We start from the raw sequence: 13,943 nt of genomic DNA, 5'->3' as shown, positions 1-13,943 counted from the left end.
TTTGAATAAAGATTTTCAAAGATTCTACGAAAAATTACAGTAACAATCTCGCGCTAGAAAATGGGTAAATTTTCAACAATTAATTTTAATTAAAGTTGTTTTTAATGATAATATTGCATTTTGATTAAATTAATTATCTAAAAGTAACACTATTAAAGTCTATGATAGTAACGCTTGATTAAAAAAATCTTAAATTTCATTAAAGCCTGATATCCCTAATTCGGAGTTCTAAATTTTCCTACAAAGAGCTTTTGGTTGGACTTACGACTCAGTTGTGCGCAAATCGTCTCCGAGTTGTGTCGAGAAAATTAGAAAAATGCTAAGAAAGTGGAATTTTCGTTCTATAAACCGCTTACTGATACAGCAGAAATGTGGAGTTGCATCTGCCCCTGCTCCTCAGCCACAGACATCCCCAAAAGTTCTTTATACGGGAGTGAGTATCACCCACATCACTTTTATACAAGAAAGGGCATTTGTCTCAGATTAACATTTCTCTATATGTAAAAACCGGCTATTATCGGTCTATTAAACTCATTAAACTGATTAAAGTTAAACAGTTATATCGTCATCTGCATCTATAAGTGTCGTATAATCTTTATATTTCTATTATTATACAATGCTTAGTAATGGAAACGACCAAAGCTACCATTTGTTCTTAACATCTCATTGAGCACTTATCAAAGAGAAAATATGAAAAGCCTTTGAAAATAAATTCCCAGTCATCATTTTTACCAGCTTATCTAATCTTGCATATTATACTTCTAAAAAAAGCTCGATTATTCATATATAGAAGCGCGTTTCCAGCAATAAAAATATTTAAGCTCCTTTAAAAGAAGATTATTTTTTTTGAAATGTTATTTTCATTTATCAAATTTCTAAGAATGAAATACTCTTATTGAAAAGTGTCAAGGTTATTCAGAAGAAGAAAAATCTAACTTTTTATATAATAATACATAATTCTATTTTTTTTACTAGATTTTCTACAATAATGAATGGCACAAAAGTAGAAGCGGCAAAACTTTCCAGAGCATCAATCCAGCTAATGAACAAATTATCGCTGATATTCAGGAGAGTGAAAAGGAAGACATCAACTTGGCAGTGGCTGCTGCAAAGAATGCATTTACATTGGGATCTCCATGGCGTAGAATGGATGCTTCAGAAAGGGGAAATCTTATTTATCGCTTGGCAGATTTGATGGAAAGAGACCGCAATTACCTTGCCAGCCTTGAAACACTTGACAATGGAAAACCCTTTGCCATGTCATACAATGTTGATATCCCGGTAGCTTTAAAGAATTTACGCTATTTTGCCGGATGGGCAGACAAAAATCATGGAAAAGTAATTCCAATGGATGGGGACTTCTTTGCTTATACACGCCATGAACCAGTAGGCGTTTGTGGGCAGATCATACCCTGGAATTTTCCTATTTTAATGATGGCATGGAAGCTCGGACCTGCTCTTGCTACTGGGAACACAATTGTACTCAAACCAGCTGAACAAACAACCCTAACAGCGCTCTATATCGCCCAACTAACAAAGGAAGCTGGATTTCCAGGTATTTTATAGTTTTGATTTCTTTAATTTCGTTAAAAAATAAATTCAAAATACTTGTTTATTCTTAGCAAAGCTAGCAGATTATATATTATTTAAAAAAAAATTATATAGCCACCGTATTTATAAAAAAAACATATCAAATTGCACATCATCCCATTATCCTTAAAATTTTACATTGAATTAGAATATACAATTGTAAATGTTCAATTTCTTTCACATGCGAAGCTTTAGAGAATATTTATTTTAGATAGTCCTCCAGAGAAGTATTTGGATGATTTTTTTCAATAACCCAATATAAAACTTTCTTATGTACTTCTGGATCAATTTTTGTGATGATTTCCACATTTCGGGGCTTCTGACACCGATGATTAAGTACAAATTGCCCTCTAGTTAGAGATCCAGTCAATTCCACAGACACATAGACTTCCTTAGAATCCTTAATGACATACTCAGGAGCTAAAAGAACAGATGTAGCCACAGAATCAGCACATGCCCACTTAGCACTCAATGGGAGGTTTTTATATATAGAATCCTCAACAGGATTAAGTAAATCCAAAATGGGGTGCGCATTAGAACCCAAAACCTTTCGTCTCCATTCCCAGTTAAGTGTGTTCAGAGGAGGAATGCATGTTTCCCAGGGAATGACAGTTATAGAACATTTGAGAGTCCTCAGAACAATATCAGCTGCTTCAGGATCGAAGAATATGTTGAACTCAGCACTGGGAGTCACATTTCCAATGCCTAAGAAATTACCACCCATCATTATGACTTTACGAAGTTTCTGCATGCTTTCTGGATACATTCTACCAAAAATATTATTGATTAAAAGCAAGACTTTTCATTAAACACTTATGGCCTCTACACACTAGACCAATTTATGTCCATAGTGAAGCAAATGCCCTCCAGTTGTGTAGGAGAAACTCTTCAATATGGACATAAATGTCTCTAGTGTGTAGAGGTCATTAGAAAAAAAAAAACTTACCGTATAGCGAGGGCAACATTAGTGAGAGCTCCGATAGTAAAAAGTGTAATTTCATTAGGATTGTCTTGTATAATTTTGGCCATTGCATTAACGCCGTGTTCTTTATTGTTAACTGGACCAATATCAGGAAGATCTGTCGGTGAAAATATATCCCCAAAACCATCCTTTCCATGGAAATTATCTGTTGTCCGATTTTCGGGCGTTAGTAGGGAATCAGTTGCTCCACGATATACAGGAATACTTTTTTGCTGAGCCACCTCGAGTATTCTACAGGTGTTTATTACACAATTATCTACGTGTGTGTTTCCGGATCCACATATAATAGCTATAAGTTCAATTATATTAAAGGAATGTGCCTTGAGTAGCAGAAAAAGTGCCCATGCGTCGTCATAGCCACCATCAGTGTCCAAAATTATGCGTGGAATCAACTGAGACATTTTTCTACTTCTTTCTTTCTTTCACTCTGAAATGAAACTTCTTGTCTTCAGGCACCAGAGATAACTAAAGAAAAAACACTCGTGTAGCTCATTATCTGGAAACCTTATTTAAGGCGGATACTTACTGTTTCGTTTTATATAAATTTGTCACCTCAATTCAATGTTCGATTTTTACCCGTAAATAAATACAAGACTTGTGCCTCATTGAAAACTTATCAAAATACTTTCAATCCAATATAGAATCTAGTTCTACTGAAACAGTCTTCTTCCGTGATTTAGAAATGACTGACGAGTAAATTAAAGCCAAGTGAGCAATTCTAAATTTATATTTATTTTTATTATCACAAAAAGATAAGAGAAACTATGTAAACCCACAAAACATTTTAATACAAGATTTCATGGTCAATGATAAGCTTAAACCAGTTTGTAGTAGGTAAGATTCTCACAATGAGTCTCTCCTTCAATAAAACAAGATGGAATTGACTGCAATAATTGTTACATTATAATAGTTTACCGATATTTCATTAAAGAAATTTAAAAATATTTAAAATATGATAAAATTAGTCATAAAATGCTACAAATATGCATTCGCGCTTTAAAGGAACACTGTAAGAAATATCTTAGAATTCATCATCCATTACGATGAAATTACTAATTATTCTACACAATGGCTATATGCCACTTTACTAATACTTGATATACTTCCGATATCAATTAAAAGAGAAGTCCTGAAAATTTTTAATTTCTTCCTACAGTATTATAAATTGTCGAACTTAAACAAATATAGCTCATGCAGTTTTAGTAACATAAAGGTATTTTTCCCTTTCCTATCAAGGAAATAAGAATAAGGGCAGAATCACATTGACAATAAAATGCACGCTGTGGCCTCACCGTATTTCGTTAATATACGCATTTTCATTGCAATTCTTACGCAAATTTTCCAATACCGTATTACCTTCTCTCATACTCGGTGGCACTAGGTGAAAATAATATAAGAAAATTGAAGAAATAAAACGAAAATTCGATAAACGGTGAGCAAAAAAACTGTAAGAGAAATTAATCTACAGGTTTTTCTGCTCACCCTTTATCGAATTTTCTTTTTATTTCTTCAATTTTCTTATATTATTATTTTCACCTAGCGCCACCGAGTATGAGATAAGGTAATACGGTAATCGAGAATTTGCGTAAGAATTGCAATGAAAATCCGTAAATTAACGAAATACTGTGAGCATTTTACTGTCAATTCTGCCCTAAACCTAAAACTGTTTTTTTTATATAAGGTTATTTGGTTTAACTAAAAAAATATATATTTCAGAGGGAGTTGTGAACATTGTTCCTGGTTATGGGAAAGCCGGAGATGCTCTTGTTCACCATCCGGATGTGGATAAAGTGGCCTTTACGGGTTCCACTAAAGTGGGTCGTTTAATTCAGCAAGGTTCAAGTGCAGTAAACCTCAAGCGTGTGACTCTTGAGTTGGGCGGAAAGAGTCCTAATATAATTCTAGCTGACACTGATCTCGACTACGCAGTGGAGACATCTCATTTTGGGCTCTTCTTCAATATGGGACAATGCTGCTGTGCAGCTAGTCGAACATATGTAGAGGATAGCATCTACGACGAATTTGTGGAGCGCAGTGCTGAAAGAGCTAAGAAACGAATAGTAGGCAACCCATTTGACTTAAATACAGAGCAAGGTCCCCAGGTGGATGAGAAACAATTCAAGAAGATTGTCCGGCTGATTGACAGTGGAAAAAAACAAGGAGCCAAATTAGTGGCTGGTGGAGCTCCTGTTGATGGTCCAGGATATTTTGTACAGCCTACTGTATTTGCCGATGTACAAGATGATATGGAAATATCAAGAGAAGAGATTTTCGGGCCAGTTCAGCAATTAGCCAGATTTAAGAGTCTCGATGAAGTAATCAAACGTGCCAATGATTCAGACTACGGACTTGCAGCTGCTATTTTCAGCAAAAATATCGATAAAGTCAACTATTTAGTGCAGGGATTACGCGCTGGTACAGTTTGGATCAACACCTACAATGCATTTGGAGCCCAAGTACCTTTCGGTGGCTACAAAATGTCTGGACATGGGCGTGAAAATTCAGAGTATGCCTTACGAAACTACACAGAAATCAAGAGTGTCATCACCCGTGTGCAGCAAAAGAACTCTTAAAGTGGAAATATAATATCTTTTTTACTGTTAACCCCCATATGTCCCTTTTTCACGGATAATAAAAATCATACTAAAGGTCGCAATTATGAAGTTGTTCTAATATTACATACTTATCACAATTGGTGAATTCACGTCATTTTTCTGGGAATGATAAGGAAATATGTGAGAGAAAAAAATACTCACTTTGTATCAGGCTCTGAAGTTTTCTCGATGAGTCAACCACATCAGCAACATCCGGTGGCTTATGATGTGAAAACCTTCATTTCCTCAATTGGTAGAGACAAAAAGTGATCAATTCATATAAACTCAGGATGAGTATCGGTGCTAGTTTGCCAAATAAATCACAATGTTTCATGTTGATACACAAGTATGATTGATAAAGAAAGAGACGCGCGATTTTGTACTCTGTTCATTGAAGATTAAGAAACAAATTAATTACCACACTTCTTACTTATCGCCCACAATCTGAAATGTAAGATAAAAGGTAATGGTTATTTTCTAAATGATAGAAGAAAAGAGTAACAAATATATTACCTCTCATTCACTCTTTCTCTCATCAGCAAAACTCAAAGCTGTAGAAGTGTAGAAAGTTTTAATTAATTTTCCGATAAGGTAGTTCTTTTGTGATCCTCGGCCAATGCACACGTTGTTCATGGTTTGTGCAGGAGAATATTTTTATCTGTAATAAAAAATATTGCTATCTTAGATTTTTAGTGTTTCTAGATATAGTAACTATAAAACCACGGCATCATTATTTAAAGTGATCTTCTATTTAAATGATTGAGTGCAGTTTTCAAAAAAACCAACAATATGCAAAACACTAGAATTGAAGATAGATATGAGGATTCATCAGACACCTCTGAAGATGAAAATACCCAAATCACAAGGTATACAGGATGATTCTACTCCTTTAAAATTCAATAGAAATACCTATCACACACTTATCTTTTCCCAGTAAAAATATTTCGATAGACCGGAAGCAATCGAAATGTGTGATAAAATTCACTTCATAAGCACAATTGTGCTCATTGTGGTTTTTTTTTCAGAGCTCCACAGCAAGATACAGAATTATGGGATACCTTTCAGGATCCACCTGTAAAACAAACTACAGGATCTGCTGTTGATACGAAAAAATTTCTTTTTTTCATCAAAATCATCAAAGTGATTGTGTACATATTGGTATTCCTAATTGTTCTATTAGGCAGTACAGTATCAAAGTTAGCATTTCTCTTCATGACATCACATGTAAAGCCAAGTGGCATTCCTTACTGTAATCCAGATAGTGAGTATATTCCGGAATTTAAACTCTTCAGGATTTTATTATTTAATTATAACTTTTTTCGACAGACAATGTTGGCAATTATACAGCAATTATTCCATATGTACAGAAGATAGCATGGATATGGGCTATTGTTTTCGCATTTGCCTTTCCAGAAGTTGTAACATTTCTCAGAGCATGTCGAATATGCCTTTTTAAAAATATTCCACGTCCAAATATGTTGCAACAATTAATAATCTGCATATTTGAATGCCTTCACGTAATAGGTTTTGCTATCCTCGCCTTCAAAATTCTCCCTCAGTTAGATGCAATGAAAGGCGTTATGTTAACCAATTGCTTGTGCATCATCCCAGGAATTTTAGGACTTTTTTCTCGATCTCCTGCCACAGAAAAATTTTTCCTAAAAATATTGGCTGATATACTAGCAATTGCAACACAGATTACCGGAATATTTCTCTGGCCATTCACAATGGGTAACCTGAACCTGATAGTGTGGACTTTCATTAGCTGCATCTTAATATCAGTTGGCTGGTGGGAGAATTATGTGTCCATCAAGAGTTTTATTCGTAAGAAAAATTTTATTTACATCTATAATTGCCCCTAAAAAATCGCATTTCTTATTATTTTGAATAGAAAAAATAACAAAAATTTGAGTTATATTTAAGAAGTATGATAGAATAATACTTTTTTTTACGGGCAATGCAGAATTCAAGTGAACTTAATCTGTATGGGATTTTCTCAATATCAATTCCTAGAACCAATTCGCTGGCTAGCTGACATAAAGAGTCATATTGGTCGCAGTAGATACTATACTTATCTGTACCTGGTACCACTGAAGATTTTCCTATTCTTTATTGTGGCTTATGCATGTAACGAATATAGGTTTTTCCAGTATTTTACGGAATTTGCCGATGGCTGGAAAAATCATACGATAATCATACATGAGGTAAGTTATGATGTTTAAATTAAGCAAAAATTCCTCTTGCAAGAAAGTATATTTAAACTCACAATATTTTACTTTTTACATTTATGTAAATAAATAATTAAATAATAATTTATTTATAAACTCAAGAGACGAAAAAATATTCTTTTTTTTCAGACTCAACCACAATTTAGTGAAAATCTGCCTGAAATGCCTCAAGTCACTGAAAATTCTTCTTTCCTAGTGACTTCCGATCATCTCGCAATTTGCTGGGTCTTTGTAGTGCAGATTTTAATGGGCTACTTATGCTACTTCTTCGGTCGTTTTGCGTGCAAAATCCACATTCAGAGTGTCAGTTTTTCCTTCCCTCTGTGTCTTACAGTACCAACATGTCTTACAATACTATTCATTGTGGCTGGTTTTCGAGCTAGTGACCCCTGCTACTTTAACGGAATCCTTCCCAATTACCTATTTTTCAAGACACCTGATACCGACGACTTCTTCCTCTACATTACACAATATCATGCGTGGATGTGGGTACTGTGGCTCTTTTCCCAAGTTTGGATAACTCTTCATATTTGGTCATCACGATGTAACAAAAATGCACCCACGGACACTCTATTTGTTATGCCAATGTACAATGGACTAGTTATAGACCAGTCAATGACACTAAACAGGCGACAGCACGCTGTTGAGGAAATTGTGAAAGTAGCAGAAATTATTGGCCATGATGACGATCAATATAGGAGGAGATTTGAGGAATTAAATCATTTGCAGGACAACGAAACGATAAAACCCAGTGATAGAATTCCACAGGTAAGAAACTTAATATTCCCCAAAGAATCTTTCATTCTATCATAATTATAATTCTAGGTGTACGTCTGCGCAACAATGTGGCATGAAACAAAAGAGGAAATGATGGAATTCCTTAAATCAATCCTTCGTTTGGATGAAGATCAATGCGCTAGACAGTTAGCGTGGAAATATATTCAAAGAACTGAAGAACCCGATGATGAATTCTATAAATTGGAAACTCATATCTTCTTCGATGATGCCTTCATGGACAAAGAAAAATGTGATGATCCCGATGGATCTCCAATAAATTCCTATGTAAAGCTCCTTATTAACAATATAGAAGAAGCTGCCAGAGAGGTTTACAAGCAAAAAATGAAGATCTACCCTCCAACTAAAATTGTAACTCCATACGGAGGCCGTCTGATATGGATTCTTCCTGGAAGAACAAGAATGGTGGCTCATCTCAAGCATAAGGATAAGATAAGAAAGAAGAAACGCTGGTCTCAGGTAATGTACATGTACTATCTACTCGGTTATAGAATTATGCAGCTGGATGTCTCGCCTGAGAGAAAGAAAATTATTGCTCAAAATACATATCTGTTAGCCCTTGATGGGGATATTGATTTTCAACCAAATGCTGTCCAACTTTTACTGACACGCATGAAAATAGATCCGGATCTTGGAGCAGCTTGTGGAAGAATACATCCTGTTGGTAGTGGTCCAATGGTGTGGTATCAGCGCTTTGAATATGCTATTGGTCACTGGCTACAGAAAGCAACTGAACATGTGATCGGTTGTGTTTTGTGTAGTCCTGGATGTTTCTCATTATTCCGAGGGCGAGCTTTGATGGAAAATAGCGTGATGAAAAAATACACAACAAAGTCTGAAGAAGCCCTCCATTATGTACAGTACGATCAAGGTGAAGATCGTTGGTTATGCACCTTGCTTCTGAAACAGAAATTCAGAGTTGAGTACTCTGCTGCCTCTGATGCGTATACACACAGTCCTGAAGGTTTCAATGAATTCTATAATCAACGAAGGAGATGGGTTCCTTCAACTATGGCCAATATCCTCGACTTAATTTTCAGCTACAAGATGATCGTAAAAGCAAATAGTAGCATTTCAATGCCCTACATTGTCTACCAATTTGTCCTAATGATTGGCACAATTCTTGGCCCAGGAACGATTTTCCTTATGATGATTGGAGCTATTGTAGCAGTTTTTCGCACCAGTATCTGGACATCATTCTTGTGGAATTTTATACCCCTGCTTTTCTTCATGCTTCTATGCTATTTTGCCAAGCAAAAGTACCAACTTATAGCAGCCTTCTTCATCACCGCTGTTTATGCGATGGTTATGATTGCCGTTGTTATTGGTATAATAATGCAGACTCAGGAAGATGGAATCAACTCACCATCTTCATTATTCTTCCTCGCTGTGGCTGGTCAGATAATCGTAACGGGTTTAATGCATCCCCAAGAAGCCTGGGCTCTCATCTGTGGTGTTGTCTACTACATCACTATCCCTTCAATGTACATGCTCCTTATAATTTATTCTCTCTTCAACATGAATGACGTATCCTGGGGAACTCGGGAGAATCCTCAACCAGCTACTCAGAATGCTAACACACAACCAAATAGTCAGACGCGTTTTCAACGTATTTTAGGTTTTCTTCAAGTTAATCGGGAAGAAGAAGGCTCTCTCGATTTTTCCTGTGGTGGCATCTTCAGATGTATGTGTTGCACACATCCGAAGAACGGAGCCAATGATGCTCATCTCTTACATATTTCTGCACAACTCACCGAAATGACAAACAAAATGAGGGAACTAGAAGCGTGAGTTCATTTTTGCATATTACAATTTTTTATAATTTACGCAAAATACGCAAAATAATATGAAAAGGTTAAATCATTACGGAAGAATTTCAAGAAATTATTGACCTCGTACGAAAATATCTTAATGTTAATTTAATTTTATTTAATTGTATTTAGGAAAATTTAGCGAATACATAAAACTCTCAAATAAAGTCTTATTAGATAATGAGAAATGCTCACTTACCTCTTTGTTTATTGCAGAAAACTTTCAGGTGAAGTCACGGTAATGACGGAGACCAAGGACGAGATTGAAACAATTTCTCCACCACCAAATGAACCAACACTGGAAGAGGTCATCTGCGAACCCGAACGTCCTGTCAGCTCTCTTCCTGACTGGTTATACGATGAGGATCTACGGAATGGAGACAATGATACACTACCAATGGCAGAGGAGAAATTCTGGAATGATCTCATTGATCGTTACTTGAAGCCTCTAGATCTCACTGAAGAGGACAAGAATAAAGTGGCTACAGCTCTCAAGGATTTGCGTGATATGTCAGTGTTCGCCTTCGTCATGATCAACGTTATTTTTGTCCTTACTGTTCTCTTGCTGCAAATGAACAAGGATGATATTCACATCAGATGGCCGTTTGAGGTGAAAAATTTTATCGAGTACGATAGTGATAACTCGGAGATTAACATAAAGCGTGAACATCTTCAATTGGATCCAATTGGTTTGCTGTTTGTCGGCTTCTTCGGTGTCATACTCTTAATTCAATTTATAGCTATGTTAATTCATCGTTTTGGCACTTTGGCAGAGATTTTGGCTGCCACAAGTCTTAATTGGTATTGTGTTAAAAAGGCCGACGAATTATCTCCAGCAATGGATCTCAGGAGCCAAGCAGTGAATATTGCTAAAAAAGCTCAACGTCCGCAACCTCAATGGGATGAGGATGACATGAAAGAAGAGCAAAAAGCTATTGGTCGACGTCGTGATACAATCCAGAAAATTTTGTATCAACATAACCAGAAGCATGACTGGAGCAACTTGGAGAGAAACTTCCGAAGGCGTTTCTTACGCGAAGGTGATCTTGATCTTGGCAGAATAACTGTTCGGCGAGAAACATTAAATTTGCTTAACACCAGACGCACAACTCTCATTGAAGAACGAAAATCCATCAGCAGAAATATGCGTCAATCTGCCGGAATCAACTCAATTCCTCCTGTTCAATGGGAGAGGACTAGACCAGTTGGACCCAGAGATAGTATTGTTCCCACAAGACCACAGCTGCTTCCAGCTCAGCCCAGATCTGAATTCGACACCAACAGTAGATCCTACTATACTTTAAACCTTGGAGGTCACGATAACGCATCCTTTACAGATGATCCAAGAGAATCCTACGAGCTAACACAGCGCAGAGACACGCAAAGAGTCCACTTCTCTTGATGACCTGAAGGAAGAAAGAGTTAAATAATGTGAATTATTTTATATAAAGATTTTATTTGGGGCATATATCCTCCTTTTTGTAAAATGATATCAATTAGATGATAAGTAAATTTTTTAAATGATAAGTTCTATAGCATTGTCATGAGCAAGTCGATGAGAATATTTACAAGCAGCTAAATCATTTAAAGTGGTTGATAGACGATTAGATGTGTATTGGATTTATAAAGGCAGCCTCAAGAACGAAAGGTGTTTAGTTGATCGTAAATCTGCAAGGTGTAAAAATGAAGTGGATTGTTCTGTGCTGTTTCTTTATTACTACATTAGCCATTCCCTTAAACACTAATAACGATGGCTTTACTGGGCAGCCAATTGAAGAGTTGGGTAAACATTTTGAAGGAGACATGGTCCTCACAGATTTACAAAAATTGCAGATTTTTGATTCAATGACGGATAGCCGAACAGGACGCCTCGATCCGCGTTATCGCTGGCCAAATAATATTCTCTATTATGAATATGCCGATCATGTAAATCAAGAGCAGAGAGATTGGATTGATTCAGCTCTGATGAACATCACAGGACACACTTGTCTCAGTTTTGTTCCGCGTACTACTGAGACTGACTATGTATACGTGACCACTTCGAGCTCAGGATGTTTCTCCAACGTTGGACGTAGTGGAGGGCGCCAGCAACTCAATTTACAAAATAACGTGCCAACACAAGGATGCTTCCGGTTTGGCACAGTTGTCCATGAATTTATCCATGCATTGGGCTTCCATCATTCCCAAGCAGCTTATAATAGAAATGATTATGTAATTATCAAGTGGGAGAACATTCAGTCCGGTACTGAGAACAATTTTGTGCTGAGGGATCGAACAACAACTACAATGTATGGTTTGGATTATGACTATGGCAGCGTGATGCATTATGGACCAACAGCATTTAGTATGAATGGAGAACCTACAATTGTGCCGATTCAATCAGGAGCAGTCATCGGACAAAGAATTGCAATGAGTCCTTTGGATATTCAACGTCTCAACCGAATGTATGATTGTCCGGAAGGACAATGATAAACTTGAACATTGTAATTTTTTTTATTAAAATACTTAAAATAAAATCATGTGTAAAGTAAAAAGCACTATTTAATGGTTTCAAATTAATGTGAGTAAACTAAGAATACTATCAAGTCTTTTTCGGGTCAGAAGTTAAACAAGGGGAAGATACGAAACGCAAAAACTTTCAGTTGTAAAATAAAATTTGCGTGGATTAATAAAAAAAAGGTGAATAGGTTAAATTTAGGCCTAAAGCCTAACTGTTTTGTTTATTAAACTTATTTATCAGAATGCGAAATATGTATGTGAGATAATGCCGACAATATAATATTCTTGCTTGAGTATTAGTGGCAATTAAGTAGATTCTTATTTGGCAGAAACAATATAATATTTCACACTATTCGAATTAATAATAGATTCTTACCACGGCGTGGTTCGTCTTAATATTATATCCTTCCATCACTCTTTGTTTTAGCACTATATGGTTCTGTCACCAGGAATTTTACATTAATATTCTACAATATAAATAAAAATATAACGATATCAAATTAAAAAAAAATTGTCTACAGGTTTCGAATATTCGTCAGCTCTGTCTTCTGGCTGGATGTAAGTATTATAGTAAGGATAAACACCGAAAAATTGAAGAAAAAAAGTCAGATTGGTTTTAGCTGATATTTCACATGAAACATTTCACAAAAAGTTGATATATTTTGTAGAAACCTTCATTTAAATATCATACTGAATTTAAAAATATCGATTATAAATTGAAAACTGTAATCGGAGACATTTGAGTAGTTTTGTAGTGTTTTCATGCGAAAAGTAATTCGTTTTTTAGTTAACTTTTAATATAATAAATATATAGTTTAATTATAAATTAATTCGCTTTATAATTTGCTGATTTAATAATAAAACATATTTCTAACCTATTTAAATCAATTTTTGTGGACCTAGTCCAGATTTTTCTCCTTGAAAAAAAATGGAATATACTCCATAAATGGAATTTTATGGAATATTACTACTATTAAACAAAAAAATAAATATAGGTATTTTTAGATATACACTACCTATGCTATATGTATGAAAAAATGGATTCACCGTCTCTAAAAATCATATTGATTTTTTGATAAAGTAAAAAGAAATATATTATTGAAGAGGATAATTCGATAACCAATGTCACTGATAAGTCAGCACAGGAAGCATTTATTTACAGCCATTCTAATCATTTAAAGTGGGTGATTAATGATTAGATGTGGATTGTATTTATAAAGGCAGCTTCAAGATCGCATATTGTTTAGTTGATCGTGAATCTGTGACATCTGTGAAGTGTAAAAATGAAGAATATTGTCTTGCTGTGCTACCTTTTGACCACAATACTGGCCATTCCTTTGAACACCAATGACGATGACTTTGTTGGGCAACCAATTGAGGAATTGGGTGAACACTTTGAAGGTGATATTCTTCTCTCAGATTTCCAGAAGATGCAGATTTTTGA

General features: G+C 35.5%; 4 protein-coding genes and 1 long non-coding RNA gene across 5 annotated transcripts; 3 read left to right on the top strand and 2 right to left on the bottom strand.

The window, feature by feature from the left end:
• The first annotated feature begins 156 nt into the window (after positions 1 to 156).
• Positions 157 to 5,228, top strand: LOC129802044 (aldehyde dehydrogenase, mitochondrial). The gene is made up of 3 exons (XM_055847588.1): positions 157 to 433; positions 976 to 1,555; positions 4,289 to 5,228. Exons 1-3 carry the CDS (start codon positions 317 to 319, stop codon positions 5,143 to 5,145), a joined length of 1,554 nt encoding a protein of 517 aa, XP_055703563.1. The 5' UTR covers positions 157 to 316; the 3' UTR covers positions 5,146 to 5,228.
• Positions 1,612 to 3,892, bottom strand: LOC129802045 (nucleoside hydrolase-like). The gene is made up of 3 exons (XM_055847589.1): positions 3,099 to 3,892; positions 2,537 to 3,037; positions 1,612 to 2,357 (listed from the first exon to the last, which is right to left on the bottom strand). The coding sequence occupies exons 2-3, from the start codon at positions 2,971 to 2,973 to the stop codon at positions 1,793 to 1,795; spliced, it is 1,002 nt and encodes a 333-aa protein (XP_055703564.1). The 5' UTR covers positions 2,974 to 3,037; positions 3,099 to 3,892; the 3' UTR covers positions 1,612 to 1,792.
• On the bottom strand, positions 5,142 to 5,745 carry LOC129802048 (uncharacterized). The gene is made up of 2 exons (XR_008751752.1): positions 5,680 to 5,745; positions 5,142 to 5,610 (listed from the first exon to the last, which is right to left on the bottom strand). It is a non-coding gene; the product is annotated as an uncharacterized LOC129802048 (long non-coding RNA).
• A 15-nt stretch (positions 5,746 to 5,760) lies between these two features.
• Positions 5,761 to 12,534, top strand: LOC129802043 (chitin synthase chs-2-like). Its single transcript, XM_055847587.1, has 7 exons — positions 5,761 to 6,032; positions 6,192 to 6,427; positions 6,493 to 6,990; positions 7,180 to 7,370; positions 7,524 to 8,162; positions 8,220 to 9,976; positions 10,217 to 12,534. The coding sequence occupies exons 1-7, from the start codon at positions 5,956 to 5,958 to the stop codon at positions 11,400 to 11,402; spliced, it is 4,584 nt and encodes a 1,527-aa protein (XP_055703562.1). The 5' UTR covers positions 5,761 to 5,955; the 3' UTR covers positions 11,403 to 12,534.
• LOC129802046 (zinc metalloproteinase nas-4-like) lies at positions 11,684 to 12,534 on the top strand. The gene has a single exon (XM_055847591.1). It carries the CDS (start codon positions 11,684 to 11,686, stop codon positions 12,467 to 12,469), a length of 786 nt encoding a protein of 261 aa, XP_055703566.1. The 3' UTR covers positions 12,470 to 12,534.
• Positions 12,535 to 13,943: the final 1,409 nt, after the last annotated feature.

The sequence above is a fragment of the Phlebotomus papatasi genome, chromosome 2 (genome assembly GCF_024763615.1).
Source record: "Phlebotomus papatasi isolate M1 chromosome 2, Ppap_2.1, whole genome shotgun sequence".
NCBI classification, from domain to species: Eukaryota; Metazoa; Arthropoda; class Insecta; order Diptera; family Psychodidae; genus Phlebotomus; species Phlebotomus papatasi.
This window is presented reverse-complemented; position numbering and strand designations above follow the sequence as displayed.